An 18,030-nucleotide genomic window follows, 5' to 3' on the forward strand; every position below is an offset into this window, starting at 1 on the left:
TGGCTATTAGGAGCAGTGCCTAGTAAAAGGCCGTGAAGGTACAGATGAATGACCTTGGGGAGACCAAAACATCCAACACCGCGGAGACACCATCACGTGTTTCTCAACGCAGTGATCCAGAACACTGCCCCCATCCCTTATGGGAAATATGCAAATGCATGTAAAGTAAGCTGCGGAGACACCATCACGTGTTTCTTAACGCAAGCAATGAATAGCCAGGCCTTTCCCCGGGAAGGAACAACCACGGGAAGGGCAGCATCCAATAAAGGAAAACATCCAATAAAGGAAAACCACCTATGCTAAGCATGATATCCATCCACAGACAGCTGTTTCGAGGTTTTTGCCCCTCATCAGTGTGGAGTAGGAAACTGGCTATTAGAAGCAGTGGCTAGTAAAAGAGTGAAGGTACAGATGAATGACCTCGGGGAGACCAAAACATCCAACACCGCGGAGACACCATCACGTGTTTCTCAACGCAGTGATCCAGAACACTGCCCCCATCCCTTATGGGAAATATGCAAATGCATGTAAAGTAAGCTGCGGAGACACCATCACGTGTTTCTCAACGCAAGCAATGAATAGCCAGGCCTTTCCCCGGGAAGGAACAACCACGGGAAGGGCAGCAGCCAATAAAGGAAAACATCCAATAAAGGAAAACCACCTATGCCAAGCATGGTATCCATCCACAGACAGCTGTTTCGGGGTTTTTGCCACTCATCAGTGTGGAGTAGGAAACTGGCTTTTCTAGGCACCTTTTACTAGGCACTGCTCCTAATAGCCAGTTTCCTACTCCACACTGATGAGGGGCAAAATCCCCGAAACAGCTGTCTGTGGATGGATACCATGCTTGGCATAGGTGGTTTTCCTTTATTGGATGTTTTCCTTTATTGGATGCTGCCCCTCCCGTGGTTGTTCCTTCCTGGGGAAAGGCCTGGCTATTCATTGCTTGCGTTGAGAAACACGTGATGTTGTCTCCGCAGCTTACTTTACATGCATTTGCATATTTCCCATAAGGGATGGGGGCAGTGTTCTGGATCACTGTGTTGAGAAACACGTGATGGTGTCTCCGCGGTGTTGGATGTTTTGGTCTCCCCAAGGTCATTCATCTGTACCTTCACAGCCTTTTACTAGGCACTGCTCCTAATAGCCAGTTTCCTACTCCACACTGATGAGGGGCAAAAACCCCGAAACAGCTGTCTGTGGATGGATACCATGCTTGGCATAGGTGGTTTTCCTTTATTGGATGTTTTCCTTTATTGGATGCTGCCCTTCCCGTGGTTGTTCCTTCCTGGGGAAAGGCCTGGCTATTCATTGCTTGCGTTGAGAAACACGTGATGGTGTCTCCGCAGCTTACTTTACATGTATTTATGTAATGGAGACACTCAGTCTCCACTGTGTAAATTACCCAAAGGGTATGTTCCCAAGGTCAGGAATCAGCAGAACTTTGTATGCAGCACCTGTCCGCTGTGTCCAAAGCGCTGACAGCTTTTGAACGCAGTTGAATCCACGTATGTTCACTGAACCGTGCTGAATACATTGGACAGGAAATTTATCATGTATAGATGGAGCGTCTCTGCAAAGATAAATTGACATGCTGCAGTCTCAAAAGACGCTCCACATGTCCATCTCCACAGAGAAGCTGGAAGCATCTGAGCACGCATAGGGGGCATGGTATTTCTTGAAATCCCATCCACTATGCTCTAAGATTTGGCCGCTGCAGGTTGGACGCTGCGGATGAATGCAGCATCAAACCCGCAGCATTTACTGACTGTGGAAACATATTTTTCATTAGATATGGTAAAACTGCATTATCTTCCTAGTCACAGGCATATTAAGTGCCGGAACGCAGCTTACTACGCATGTCTACGAATGAAAATAATGGTGAATCTTGTGACACAGCTGGACATACAAAACACAGGAAGTGGAGGAAAGCAAAGAGGCCCCCCTCTGTAATAAATGAATAATTTAAAAAAATATATATTTGTTAACCAGCCAGAGTAAAGCAGACTACTGGAGCTGGTATTTCAGGCTGGTAAGGATCCAATATCCATTAACCTTACCAGCACCAGGCTGCAGCAGTCTGCTTACCCTTGGATGGTTAGCAAAAATAGTGGGATTCCCTCCTAAAAAAATGGTGTGGGATCTCCCTATTTTTGTTAACCAGCCAAGGCAAAAGAAGACAGCTGTGGCCTGGTATTCTCAGGCTGGCGAGGCCAATGGATTTTGGCCCTCATCAGCCTAAAATTAGCAGCCCGCAGCTGCCCCACAATTGGCACATCCATTATGGGGTAAATATGGGGTAAATGTCACCTTTGTATTGTCCAGTGACATCAAGCCCATGGATTAGTAATGGAGAGGTGTCTATAAGACACCTCTCCTTTACTAATCCTGTAGTTATATGGTCAATAAAGACATGGCCAGAATTAAATCCTTTAATAATCTTACTTACTGTATCACCTAATCCCTGATGCCATCGATCTCCTGCAAAAAATAAAAAAATAAACCAACACAAATACTCCTTGTCCGACGTAGTCCAATTATTAAGTGTCCCACGACGAGTCAAGCTCTGCTATATCTGGATGCCTTTGGCTGAACAGTGGCAATATGCCACCATCCAACCTGACATCCAAATGCAGCAGAGCTTGTAGTGCACTGCAGTTATCACAATCAGCTGATCAGCTGACCGTCAGAACTTTGCTAGTGACCCTGGAGATAACCCCGGTGGTCACGTGCACGGCAGTTCTTGTGGTCAGCTGATCTCATCTCGGGAACTGCAGTGGACGCGAACGTTCAGCTGAAACAAGGTAAGACATCATTTAAATTAGTACAAATGGGTTGTAAGCTGTGTGGGTGTTATGTTTGACTCCAATCTCTCCTTCACCTCCCACATAGAATCTCTTGCCCGCTCGTGCCGCTTACACCTAAAGAACATCTCTAGAATCCGCCCTTTTCTCACCATGGAGACAACAAAAACCCTCACTGTTGCCCTGATCCACTCCCACCTGGACTACTGCAATGCTCTATTAATTGGCCTCCCCCTCACTCGACTTTACCCTCTCCAGTCCATCCTTAATGCGGCAGCCAGGGTCGTCTATCTGGCTAATCGTTACTCAGATGCACCCGCTCTTTCCCAGTCATTACACTGGCTGCCCATTCATTTCAGGTTACAATTCAAAGTACTTGTTCTCACCCACAGAGCTCTCCACAGTGCGGCACCCCCTTACATCTCCTCCCTCATTTCGGTCTATCGGCCTAGCCGACCGCTGCGCTCTGCAAATGACTTTCGGCTAACCTCTGCACTAATCCGTACCTCCCACTCCCAACTCCAAGACTTCTCCTGCTCTGCGCCAATCCTCTGGAATGCTCTACCCCAAGATATTAGGACCATCCACAACTTGCATAGTTTTAGGCGCTCGCTCAAAACACATTTGTTCAGAGCGGCCTACCATGTTAACTAATCAAAGTCATTTCATGTTTGTGTGTGTAGCCCATTCACTATCTCCATCTACCCCCCACCCACTGGAGATGGCTGGACCATCATTGTAAATACATCATTGTAAAAACACACCTGTACTTTGTATCGCTCCCACCTCATTGTAGATTGTAAGCTTTCACGAGCAGGGTCGTCTTATTTTGCTTTATTGTATTGTTAACGTTGTTACCTATGACTGTTGTGTTTGAAACTGTTAAACTGTAAAGCGCTGCGGAATATGTTGGCACTATATAAATAAAGATTATTATTATTATTAAGCTGTGTTTCCGCACTTACTATGCATGTGACTGTAAAAATTATGCGGTTTTACTGTATCTAATCATAGTCTATGGGAAATTTATGCTGTGGAGACTGAGCGTCTCCGCAACATAAATAGACATGCTGCTGTCTGGAAAGACGCGCCGCATGTCAGTTTACACAGGGAGCCACAGGTGTCTTTTAACACATAGTGGAGATGGGATTTCTTGAAATGCCCTCCACTATGCTGTAACATCTGGACGCTGCGGGTTTGACGCTGCGGCTGTACACAGCGTCAAACCTGCAGCTTTTCCTGACCGTGGAACCATACCCTTATGGCCAGCAGTGTTCTTTCCCCCCACGTGTATTTTCCGAGCAATTATAAGCTCACCATGAATGAGATTCATACAAATGTATTCACCTCAAATAAAATGTTTGGGGAAAATTCAGAAAAACTGGCGATTTTGAATTTTCAAGAAGATCCGATCATCTATATCTCCAATTAAATCAATAGGACAGAGCAGCAATACCACACACAACCTGTACTCTAATGTGGCACTGTCATTACAGAGAATGTAGTCATGTTTTTTAATCCTGTTTTTCTAATAAAAGATAAGGCTCAAGAATTAACAGTCCAGAAAACATTTGTACACTCTGCAAGATCATTCTACTTCTTTCCAACCTCACATGTGCATTTTAGAGAAAGTGTGAGTTCAAAATAGCAAAGTCACCAATTAATTAAACGTCAATGACAGTCTTCTATTATGTAACATTAACTGGAAATGTCTGCACATATTAATCTTTAACAGTTTCTGGGGACTTGCTGATTGTGTGGAGCAGTAGGCTGCTGCAGTAAATAATTTGGTCGCATTATTATTTAATATTTCCCTTCATTGGTTAAGAAAATAGCTCTGTTCCAGAATGGTAAAATAGAACATTTTCTAATAGCTAAATTTAATGAAAGTGGACCAGTGTTTTGATACGTACAAGTACCATTGTGGGAGAAATAAACCACACACCAGTGCTTATATGTAGTGGGATTGGGTTTTTTTTTATTGCCACCGTCTAAAAAGATTGAAAAAAAGAAGGGAAGTGGAAAGGAGGGAGGGAGCCGTTCTTCAGCACTGGATTGCTATGGAAGGATGCAGAGAGCTCGACAGCAGATTAGAAATTCAGCTTCAAGCGTCTCTCTGCACTCCGCTTTAGCTCCAGTCTACCTAATGCAGCCACAAGGCATCTGTAACCAGAGGAAATTACAAATAAGTGACTCATAAGACAAAGAGTAAGGTAAGAACAGGTTCTTCATTGACTTTATTATCACTGCAGTAAATTAGAGGAGCGTTTAGCCGAGATCAATATTTAATGAGATTGTAGAAAGATTTAGTAACTTATTTGAAAAATAAATTTTACCTTTTTTGTGACACGGTAATAGTTGTGGTATATTATGTATAGCATTGAATTGTAGCCATTTTACATAAGCACAATTTTACATTCTAGCAACTGTCGGTGGATTATAATATGTGTATCATATTTAATTATACAGTATGTAGAATAATATGGTGGGCTAAAAGGTTTGCAGGTACTAATAAGGTATGTTAATTATAGAGGAACCACGAGGATGTATTCAGTAATGTGTCTCTTTTCTGTTTGGAAGATGGAAAACGTATCTCTGGATTATTTATCAAATTCATCAAGAAGGTCAGAGTGGCTGAATGGATCAATATCACAGGTCATTCCTAACTTCTATCTGGCGTTACCCATCATATATTCCATTATCTGTGCAGTTGGATTGACTGGAAACACTGCTGTCATATATGTTATCCTCAAGGCTCCGAAAATGAAATCTGTCACCAACATGTTCATCCTGAACTTGGCTATAGCCGATGAACTCTTTACTCTGGTCTTACCTATTAATATAGTTGACTACTTACTGCTGCAGTGGCCCTTTGGAGAGTTTATGTGTAAACTGATTATATCCATTGATGAATATAATACATTTTCCAGCCTTTATTTTCTAACCGTTATGAGCATTGACAGATACCTTGTGGTAGTTGCAACTGTAGAATCTAAGAAACTTTCCTTTCGGACCTATCGAGCTGCCAAAATTGTCAGCCTTTGTGTATGGACCTTCGTAACCATAATAATTCTCCCTTTTGTCATTTTTGCCAAGATTCACGAAGAGCATGGCAGATTGCAGTGTCTTTTTGTTTTTCCTAATCCAGAAGGCTTGTGGTGGCAGATGAGTAGGATCTACACCCTTATTTTGGGGTTTGCTATACCTGTGTCTACTATATGCATCTTATATACCATGATGCTTTATAAACTGAGGAGAATGCGTCTGAACAGCAACGCAAAAGCTTTAGATAAAGCTAAGAAAAAAGTGACGTTCATGGTTGCCATCATTTTGGCAGTATGCTTGTTTTGCTGGACTCCTTATCATCTGAGCACCGTGGTGGCCCTAACCACAGACATCCCACAGACTCCACTAGTAATTGGGATTTCGCTCTTCATTACCAGCTTGAGTTATGCCAATAGCTGCCTCAATCCTTTTCTGTATGCATTTTTAGATGACAATTTCAGGAAAAGCTTTCGGAAACTAGTAGAATGCAGGTCATCATGAAGGATGTCTATGGAAGACCTGAAGCTTTTAGCATTCCTGTTCCCTGGATGAATAATCTGCATCTCTATCTTAATAACTCAAACTGCATTTGAGGTTTATGTCATTTTTTTTACATCTCTGGATTTCATAAAGGAGCAGCCAAACTGTGTAACACAACAGGATGGGCTGCAATCTTCACATTGTGAGATATTCATATAACAGGTCCCTTTTACTCTTAACTGAATCCTAGTTTTTTTTTTTTCGGTTGGTATGCACTTGGATCTTAGTAATGCATATTATCTAATACACTATGCTATTTAGGCTGCATTTAACAATGTTTAAGAAATAATATATTAGAACTTTGGGACAATGGGGCTTTCTTAATCCTTGCACAATTTGATTGATAATGTATGCTATAGTGTCATGTATTGCTATAATAATTTATGGTTCTTGCTGTAAAATTTAAATAATGTCGTTGTTCATGTAGATACTTATAGTGTTATGATTACATTCTATTTGATATAACAAAACAATGCCAAATAAATATATTGAGTGCCTTGCTTGATTTTACTGTTAATTATGCATGCATTCTGTAAAGTGAACATGTATAACTAAATCATCGGCTTGCACAGTATGTGATTTCAGAAGTGCTGTGAAGAATAAAAATTGCTACATAACGGTAAAATTGCAGTCCACCATAATTGTCTGCAGCAAGTACTTCATAAGATTTAATGGGCTCGCCAGCATGGAAACAGCACATTACAGCTTTATTGAAAACATTTAATTTTAATAACAAGACAGAGTAAATTTAATAAGAATTTATATGCACATATAGTGCTTGTCTTCTCACGCAAAGACAATATTCTCATTAATTTGCATGCAGTTCATCAAACCAAGACAGCAACTTGGCCATACTCATTTCATTTTCGGCAGAGACCCACTTCTGTAAAAAAAAGGTTGAAGTGTACCTGTATTGTTACTGGCATTATCATTGTTCACCAGCCGTGAAATTGGGCAACGCCCCTTTAACAAATAACTAAAGATTTAGTGTGAAAATATGTATATAATCCTCAACGTTGATGCTGAACCACAGAGAAGCAAAAGTCTAGGAACTATGGAAATTACAATACCGATAGGTTAATGATATGTAAATGATGACAAAAAAGAAAACAAAATTACAAAACAAGCTAAATTGATTTAATATCAAGTATGAGTGCTACGTGCAAAAAATACTATGCCTTAGCATGGTATAAATAATGTAATTACTGGTTGTATGAGGAATGTTCTGCCCTTGGGTAAGCAAGCCAATAAGAAATACTGCTGGCAGCGTCTTTTGCAATTGCCAACCAGTGACAGTATGAAAAACATGTTCATAGGCTCTACAAGGCTATAATAACACATTTAGGCCACATAAGCTAGTGACAGTAGCATCAGCACCATATGGCCTAGTGTTGTCTGTTGAAAAGCGGTTCTTGGGATTCTTGAATCTCTACTAGAAGTTGCCTTCATGGTTTCCAAACCAATCTTTAGCTATAACTGCATCCAAGACAAAAACAGAATTCATACCTGAAAAGGATTTCAGCCTTTACTGCCGTCTTGCTCGGCACCATGATAGCTCATGAGAGCAGTGGAGTGCGGTCAATGGAACATCTGTAGCAGAACGTTTGGCTCTAATCCAAATGTTGTGCAAATGACTTCTGATGGTTTATATAGCCTTAGGCTTTGTATGTGACACCCCATTTCACTTACAGTACAATATACAGCTCTGGCAAAAATTAAGAGACCACTGCAAAATGTTCAGTTTCTCTGATTTTTCTCTTTATAGGTATATTTTTGAGTAAAATGTAAATTGTTCTTTTTGTCTATAAACTTCTGACAACATGTCTCCAAATTTCCAAGCAATAAATTTTGTATTTTTTTTATGAAAAGGAGAAATGGTCAAAAATTAAAAAAACAGTGCTTTCAGGAGTCAAATTATGTAAAGAAAACACGTTCATAATCATTTAGAAACAACAATACTAATGTTTTATCTCAGAAAGAGTTCAGAAATCAATATTTTGTGGAATAACCATGATTTCATGTGTCTTGGCATGCTTTCCACCAGTCTTTCACACTGCTTCTGGGGCAACAATTTAGGTAGTTCTTCTTTGTTTGATGGCTTGTGACTATCCATCTCTCTACGTGTTTTATTTTTATTTTTTAACCTACTTCCGGTTTGATGAAACTTCATTTGAGAATCCCCAGTGCATGCTGGGTTACTCAAATGAGACGTCATCAAGGGTCAGAGGATGCGGATACTGCTGCAGCCTCTGAACCCACCCTGAAAGAAATCATCATCAGTGACCCTTCTTTCAGGGGTTTAGCTAGCCCCTGATCTGAAGACCATGCATTAGTTGTCAATCCCAATGTGTGCTAAGTACGAGCTCCCTTGTCACTAAGGGGGAAGGTATATAAAGCTGCACCCGAAATGTGATAGGGCAGGAAAATTAGTAAATGAAAACTTCTGCTTCCCTAAAAAGACAAAATCAAGGATAACAGAAACTAAACGCCCAGAGAAAATCCTTTGCGGCTTGGCGGACAGAGAATCCAACCACAAAGCACAGGCTCGAAGGCTCAAACCCAGATGCATGACACTATGACAGCACCTTTCATGGATTAATTGATCACCTACAGCTGTGATAGTGCAACTGGAGTATGGTCCTAAACCACAGATCAATCAACATAGTCTTCGTTCAAATCCTTTTAATAATAACTACTCTTTCTTTAAGGACAGCTCATTTCTAGGGGATGTAACTGTTTAAATTAGGTTTTCATGATAAATGTAGCAGTCACATCATCACAGACAGCATCACAATAAAATGTAACACCTAAATATACTGTAAATAACACAGAATCCACTATTAACATAGTAACATAGTTAGTAAGGCCGAAAAAAGACATTTGTCCATCCAGTTCAGCCTATATTCCATCATAATAAATCCCCAGATCTACGTCCTTCTACAGAACCTAATAATTGTATGATACAATATTGTTCTGCTCCAGGAAGACATCCAGGCCTCTCTTGAACCCCTCGACTGAGTTCGCCATCACCACCTCCTCAGGCAAGCAATTCCAGATTCTCACTGCCCTAACAGTAAAGAATCCTCTTCTATGTTGGTGGAAAAACCTTCTCTCCTCCAGACGCAAAGAATGCCCCCTTGTGCCCGTCACCTTCCTTGGTATAAACAGATCCTCAGCGAGATATTTGTATTGTCCCCTTATATACTTATACATGGTTATTAGATCGCCCCTCAGTCGTCTTTTTTCTAGACTAAATAATCCTAATTTCGCTAATCTATCTGGGTATTGTAGTTCTCCCATCCCCTTTATTAATTTTGTTGCGCTCCTTTGTACTCTCTCTAGTTCCATTATATCCTTCATGAGCACCGGTGCCCAAAACTGGACACAGTACTCCATGTGCGGTCTAACTAGGGATTTGTACAGAGGCAGTATAATGCTCTCATCATGTGTATCCAGACCTCTTTTAATGCACCCCATGATCCTGTTTGCTTTGGCAGCTGCTGCCTGGCACTGGCTGCTCCAGGTAAGTTTATCATTAACTAGGATCCCCAAGTCCTTCTCCCTGTCAGATTTACCCAGTGGTTTCCCATTCAGTGTGTAATGGTGATATTGATTCCTTCTTCCCATGTGTATAACCTTACATTTATCATTGTTAAACCTCATCTGCCACCTTTCAGCCCAAGTTTCCAACTTATCCAGATCCATCTGTAGCAGAATACTATCTTCTCTTGTATTAACTGCTTTACATAGTTTTGTATCATCTGCAAATATCGATATTTTACTGTGTAAACCTTCTACCAGATCATTAATGAATATGTTGAAGAGAACAGGTCCCAATACTGACCCCTGCGGTACCCCACTGGTCACAGCGACCCAGTTAGAGACTATACCATTTATAACCACCCTCTGCTTTCTATCACTAAGCCAGTTACTAACCCATTTACACACATTTTCCCCCAGACCAAGCATTCTCATTTTGTGTACCAACCTCTTGTGCGGCACGGTATCAAACGCTTTGGAAAAATCGAGATATACCACGTCCAATGACTCACCGTGGTCCAGCCTATAGCTTACCTCTTCATAAAAACTGATTAGATTGGTTTGACAGGAGCGATTTCTCATAAACCCATGCTGATATGGAGTTAAACAGTTATTCTCATTGAGATAATCCAGAATAACATCCCTCAGAAACCCTTCAAATATTTTACCAACAATAGAGGTTAGACTTACTGGCCTATAATTTCCAGGTTCACTTTTAGAGCCCTTTTTGAATATTGGCACCACATTTGCTATGCGCCAGTCCTGCGGAACAGATCCTGTCCCTATAGAGTCCCTAAAAATAAGAAATAATGGTTTATCTATTACATTACTTAGTTCCCTTAGTACTCGTGGGTGTATGCCATCCGGACCCGGAGATTTATCTATTTTAATCTTATTTAACCGATTTCGCACCTCTTCTTGGGTTAGATTGGTGACCCTTAATATAGGGTTTTCATTGTTTCTTGGGATTTCACCTAGCATTTCATTTTCCACCGTGAATACCGTGGAGAAGAAGGTGTTTAATATGTTAGCTTTTTCCTCGTCATCTACAACCATTCTTTCCTCACTATTTTTTAAGGGGCCTACATTTTCAGTTTTTATTCTTTTACTATTGATATAGTTGAAGAACAGTTTGGGATTAGTTTTACTCTCCTTAGCAATGTGCTTCTCTGTTTCCTTTTTGGCAGCTTTAATTAGTTTTTTAGATAAAGTAAATGCTTTCTTTTTACTGTTAATTGCCTGTCTTACTTCTTTGTTTAGCCACATTGGGTTTTTTCTATTTCTAGTCCTTTTATTCCCACAAGGTATAAACCGCTTACACTGCCTATTTAGGATGTTCTTAAACATTTCCCATTTATTATCTGTATTCTTATTTCTGAGGATATTGTCCCAGTCTACCAGATTAAGGGCATCTCTAAGCTGGTCAAACTTTGCCTTCCTAAAGTTCAGTGTTTTTGTGACTCCCTGACAAGTACCCCTAGGGAAAGACAGGTGAAACTGTACAATATTGTGGTCGCTATTTCCTAGATGCCCGACCACCTGCAGATTTGTTATTCTGTCAGGTCTATTAGATAGTATTAGGTCTAAAAGTGCTGCTCCTCTGGTTGGATTCTGCACCAATTGTGAAAGATAATTCATGATAGAAAATATTACAGATCACCTCTTCCCCTGTTTTCACGCTGACCTTTGCCCAGATTACATCATGGTGAGGTAATGCTTCTATGCAAGCAAGCAGGGTCTTAGTAAGTTTATTGCTGCAGCTGCTGTCTATGTCTATGAATTTAATATTCCATTCTGTTCATGCCTGTGCTATAATCCATAATGAAATGTTCTGTACTTTGGATCATTTCCTGTTCTTATAATAAGGGCTTGCTCACACTGGTCTATACAAAAAAAATCTGTCTCATTCTTATCCAGGTGATTCGGATGATTTTTCCTCACTTTTCATCTGTTTTTTACTCAGTAGCAATTAATCAATTACAGGACCATTTGCAGTTTCCTGTGCGACAGAATTGTAATGTATCCATAAAAAAAAATCGGATTCCATGCTGATGGTCGTCCTCATGGCATGCAATTTCTTTTTCACACCTATAAGATTTCGGAGCAAAATCGCAGCATGCTGTGATTATTTTATCATGCTGAATACAGCTAAGATTAAATACACAGATCTGCACAGCCTCATTGAATAATAGTGGCCCAAGTTCGATTTTTTCTCTCATTGCACTTGTCCAATTATCAATTTTGTTATTATCATAGCAATTTACTTTGATATGTGTTTATCCCTGTTGTACCTCTATTATGTATTGGCATCTTCTAATATACAATTATTAAAGAAAAAGAAAATGATCAAAATTGTTATAAAGTTATTTAACACAAAACCTGATGACACATTCTCTTTTTAGTTTTTAACAACAATACATAACATCTAAACTTAATGTTCCACAGAAGGAAGCCATCTTCTGTATTAATTGGTTTATCTTCCAAATTACATACAGTGTTCTCGAGTCCTCTAACAATACTGGTCTTAAATTCACAGACTTCTCGCCAAGCCTACCAGCAACCTGTCTTTTACTTTGTGCTGGGGACTCTTCTGTAGCAGTGGTCTAATGCATCCTCAGCTATCACCATCAGTGCAGTGACTCACATAATCTACCAGTCCTCATCTATTATTTCACCAGAACCTCTCCAATGATAACTTTCCATTCTCAATGTCTAGCTCTTCTCTAGCTCTTGGGATTTTCAGGTCTCTGTTCCTATGTAACATTGGAAGGCTCATGACAACTACTCACTTATTTTCCTCATCTACTTTGCTCTGGCTCTCTAGTACTTGCTTTTATGTACAGCCCACTCGGTGGCTGTGCTCATGCTCGTTTTGCAGACTCTGGCACCTCAAGTGGTCAAACCCACATACACTATCTGGCACTAAACTACAGCCTAAGGCATCATTCAGACATCTGTTTTTCACGTATGTATTCTATCTGTATGCAGCCTGTGTGTGGTGTGTGATTAACATTGAAAGGTTAGGAGAAGCTTTGTAATTTATAATTCCATACATGACAATTACTGATGACACACTGATGGTAAAACCTGACCAAATACTAATGAAACGCCAATTATAATGTTATAGATAAACCATTACTAATGTAATAGATAAACCATTATTTCTTATTTTTAGGGACTCTATAGCGACGGGGTCTGTTCCGCAGGACTGGCGCATAGCAAATGTGGTGCCAATATTCAAAAAGGGCTCTAAAAGTGAACCTGGAAATTATAGGCCAGTAAGTCTAACCTCTATTGTTGGTAAAATATTTGAAAGGTTTCTGAGGGATGTTATCCTGGATTATCTCAATGAGAATAACTGTTTAACTCCATATCAGCATGTGTTTATGAGAAATCGCTCCTGTCAAACCAATCTAATCAGTTTTTATGAAGAGGTAAGCTATAGGCCGGACCACGGTGAGTCATTGGACGTGGTATATCTCGATTTTTCCAAAGCGTTTGATACCGTGCCGCACAAGAGGTTGGTACACAAAATGAGAATGCTTGGTCTGGGGGAAAATGTGTGTAAGTGGGATAGTAACTGGCTTAGTGATAGAAAGCAGAGGGTGGTTATAAATGGTATAGTCTCTATCTGGGTCGCTGTGACCAGTGGGGTACCGCAGGGGTCGGTATTGGGACCTGTTCTCTTCAACATATTCATTAATGATCTGGTAGAAGGTTTACACAGTAAAATATCGATATTTGCAGATGATACAAAACTATGTAAAGCAGTTAATACAAGGGAAGATAGTATTCTGCTACAGATGGATCTGGATAAGTTGGAAACTTGGGCTGAAAGGTGGCAGATGAGGTTTAACAATGATAAATGTAAGGTTATACACATGGGAAGAAGGAATCAATATCACCATTACACACTGAACGGGAAACCACTGGGTAAATCTGACAGGGAGAAGGACTTGGGGATCCTAGTTAATGATAAACTTACCTGGAGCAGCCAGTGCCAGGCAGCAGCTGCCAAGGCAAACAGGATCATGGGGTGCATTAAAAGAGGTCTGGATACACATGATGAGAGCATTATACTGCCTCTCTACAAATCCCTAGTTAGACCGCACATGGAGTACTGTGTCCAGTTTTGGGCACCGGTGCTCAGGAAGGATATAATGGAACTAGAGAGAGTACAAAGGAGGGCAACAAAATTAATAAAGGGGATGGGAGAACTACACTACCCAGATAGATTAGCGAAATTAGGATTATTTAGTCTAGAAAAAAGACGACTGAGGGGCAATCTAATAACCATGTATAAGTATATAAGGGGACAATACAAATATCTCGCTGAGGATCTGTTTATACCAAGGAAGGTGACGGGCACAAGGGGGCATTCTTTGCGTCTGGAGGAGAGAAGGTTTTTCCACCAACATAGAAGAGGATTCTTTACTGTTAGGGCAGTGAGAATCTGGAATTGCTTGCCTGAGGAGGTGGTGATGGCGAACTCAGTCGAGGGGTTCAAGAGAGACCTGGATGTCTTCCTGGAGCAGAACAATATTGTATCATACAATTATTAGGTTCTGTAGAAGGACGTAGATCTGGGGATTTATTATGATGGAATATAGGCTGAACTGGATGGACAAATGTCTTTTTTCGGCCTTACTAACTATGTTACTATGTTACTATGTAATCTAAAATACTGGTGACACTCATACAATTTTTTACATATGTGAAAAATCACGGACATCTGAATGAGACCTTGGCATGGATCCTTTGTGCCAAACCTTACCAACATTGATATGCAGCACTAAATATTACAATGTTCATCACTGAAGGTCTGCACTGGCTCTGGCACCTCATTTGCAACCTGATGAGAAACAGCATTTCTTGGTGCCCAACAACTCTGACCAGCAGCCCAGATCACATTATATCCAGGAGCAAACTAACAGTACATTCAGTAACGACAAAAGCTGACATCACAACATATACAACAACAATCAGTTAATAGTGATGAGCAAGCACTAAAATGCGCGGCTGCTCGTTGCTCGGGTCAAGAATATTGGAATACTCGAGTAATTGGACAGAACAACGAACCCAATGTAATTCTATGGGAGACCCAAGTATTTTTACCGCGATCCCCCCGGAGGTCCTTTTAAGGTCTATAAACATCTAAAAATGATGGAAACATTGCTCAAATGACATGGGAAAATCATGGGGATCGCCCCAGGAGGTATTTCTGACTCCTATGTCACAGCTGTAAACAATATTGTCAGAGTTGCACGCCATTTTTACAGGTGCACCAAAAAACATGCGAAAACTAAACCAAAATTGATTTTTCCTGGGAAATATGTTAAGGTACATCCTTTCCAGGGTAATGACTTGTATATAAGGCAAAATAATTAACCCCAGACCCAAGTGTTCCTCCACCACTTGGGCTATGTTCACACGTAGCATTTTTTATGCGTTTTTCAACATTAACATTGCTTTCAACCAATACAAATGCATTCACTGGGAAATGTCATTGTAACAGTTAACAACCCTAGCTGGCCATGTGGTGTGTGACACATAAGGAGACACATCTTGTTTAGTGATGAGCGAGTGTACTCATTGCTCGGGTTTTCCAGAGCAGGATCGGGTGACCTCCGAGTAGTTGTTAGTGTTCAGAGATTTAGTTTTCATCACCTCAGCTGAATGATTTACAGCTACTAGCCAGGCTGAGCACATGTGGGGGTTGCCTGGTTGCTAGGGAATCCTCACATGTAATCAAGCAGGCTCCTAGCTGTAAATCATTCAGCTGCCACAATGAAAACTAAATCTCCAAGCAGTCATAAATACTCGGTGGTCACCCGAGTGTGCTCGGGAAAAACCCAAGCAACGAGCACACTGGCTCATCACTAATCTTGTTCCATTTATGAAGGAGGGACTCTTAAAGTCACAAAGCCTATTTTAGAGGGGCATCAGTCTGCATTAATATTCTTAAAGGGCCATTATGTAACAGTGGGTCTCCTATGCTGTTATTGCCTGTACAGTGAGTGGGTGGGCTGCTAAGAATTACGATGCTTCCCCATACCCCTTTCACGAGAGGTACAGGAGGGGTTCCTGAAAAAGTGTTGCATTGAATGCAAGGCCTGCACTGATATCAAGTCATATGCACCCCAAGAAGCATTTGAACCCAGGTACTGGATGGCCACAGGAAAATCACTTTACATTATTCATTTTGTACTCCCATACTGTTTTCTTATGCATTGGCTGAAAGGCCTGGCCTGCTATCAAGTCATATGCACCCCAATAAGGCTTTGAACCCAGGTACTGGATGGCCACAGGAAAACCCACTTCACATTATTGATTTTGTACTCCCATACTGTTTTCTTATGTATTGACTGCAAGGCCTGCCCCGCTACCAAGTCATATGAACCCCAAGAAGCCTTTGAACCCAGGTACTGGATGGCCACAGGAAAATCCACTTCACATTCTTCAGTTAGTCCTGCCATACTGTTATCTTATGCATTGAATGCAAGGGCCACCTTGACCCAAATTTGCACGAACCCCAATGCCCCCTTGGATGAAACATGGAGGAGGGCCTCATAAAAAAAACTGTCCCATTACAAAGGAGTGGGTCTCCTAGACTCCTAATGAGCATACACTAAGTGCATGGGCTGACAAACATTTCCCCATGGAGGTACATTTTTAAAAAAATGTTATGGGGATCATAGACACCTTTGCAAAAAAACTAGAGTGGCTGTAGCAGCACTGAACACGTTAACCCTGGTGATCTAGCGGCGGTGGATGATGAGACATGGAGGAAGGCCTCATTAAAAAATAGGCTCAATTTAAAGGAGGGGGTCTCCTAGACTTGAAATGCCTGTACACTATGTGTATGGGCTGAAAAATATTTCCCCATGGGGGGGTCAATTTTTTAAAAAAATTGTTTACGGGCTTCATAAGCACCTTGCAAAACTGTAAAGTGGTTTCCTACACAGTTGCTGCTGGGAAGGTGCAGGTTTTTAGTAAAAATATGGTGGATGAATCATTGGATGAAGTGATCAGGAAAAGTGGCATGGTGATGACAGGAATGGGAATGTATATGATGATGATCAGTGGTAGTTATGGGAGGTATGACATCCAGGATACAGGCTACAACGATTAGTCGTTTAGCCACCACCAATTACCAGAATGTGTTTCATCCCTGACAGAAGATCGGTGTAATAATAATAATAATAATAATTTTTATTTATATAGCGCCAACATATTCTGCAGCGCTTTACAAATTATAGAGGGGACTTGCACAGACAATAGACATTACAGCATAACAGAAATACAGTTCAAAACAGATACCAGGAGGAATGAGGGCCCTGCTCGCAAGCTTACAAACTATGAGGAAAAGGGGAGACACGAGAGGTGGATGGTAACAAATGCTATAGTTATTCGGACCAGCCATAGTGTAAGGCTCGGGTGTTCATGTAAAGCTGCATGAACAAGTTAACTGCCTAAGTATGTAACAGTACAGACACAGTGGGCTATTAACTGCATAAAGTGAATGAGAACATTCATTTTTTTTTTTTTTTTAAATAGGCCACACAGGGATCGTTACGTTAATGCATTGAGGCGGTAGGCCAGTCTGAACAAATGAGTTTTTAGGGCACGCTTAAAACTGTGGGGATTGGGGATTAATCGCATTAACCTAGGTAGTGCATTCCAAAGAATCGGCGCAGCACGTGTAAAGTCTTGGAGACGGGAGTGGGAGGTTCTGATTATTGAGGATGCTAACCTGAGGTCATTAGTGGAGCGGAGGGCACGGGTAGGGTGGTAGACTGAGACAAGAGAGGAGATGTAGGGTGGTGCTAAGCCATGGAGTGCTTTGTGGATGAGGGTAATAGTTTTGTACTGGATTCTGGAGTGGATGGGTAGCCAGTGTAATAGATTGCCAAAGACACACGTGTCTGTCTAAACGGCAAAGTGGAACATGTTCGTGAGAGGAAAACCAAACAAACTGATGGATGCTTGTGAAAAACTAAGTTTAAAGAAGAGTGCACCGTCCGTAACTATAAACTCACCCGTGGCACAAGCTTCTTCATCTTCACCCATACATATTACTAATAATATCCAAATGTCACAG

The 18,030-nt window shown here is 41.0% G+C and overlaps 1 protein-coding gene across 1 annotated transcript; it reads left to right on the forward strand.

Moving 5' to 3' along the window:
* The first annotated feature begins 4,885 nt into the window (after positions 1-4,885).
* NPBWR1 (neuropeptides B and W receptor 1) lies at positions 4,886-7,022 on the forward strand. The gene is made up of 2 exons (XM_069728961.1): positions 4,886-5,017; positions 5,385-7,022. The coding sequence occupies exon 2, from the start codon at positions 5,385-5,387 to the stop codon at positions 6,348-6,350; it is 966 nt and encodes a 321-aa protein (XP_069585062.1). The 5' UTR covers positions 4,886-5,017; the 3' UTR covers positions 6,351-7,022.
* Positions 7,023-18,030: the final 11,008 nt, after the last annotated feature.

Source organism: Ranitomeya imitator, chromosome 6, assembly GCF_032444005.1.
Source record: "Ranitomeya imitator isolate aRanImi1 chromosome 6, aRanImi1.pri, whole genome shotgun sequence".
Classification (NCBI taxonomy): Eukaryota; Metazoa; Chordata; class Amphibia; order Anura; family Dendrobatidae; genus Ranitomeya; species Ranitomeya imitator.

Excerpts from the sequence above, each read along its gene's own strand:
- NPBWR1 (XM_069728961.1), top strand. The coding sequence starts at position 5,385 with ATGGAAAACGTATCTCTGGATTATTTATCAAATTCATCAAGAAGGTCA.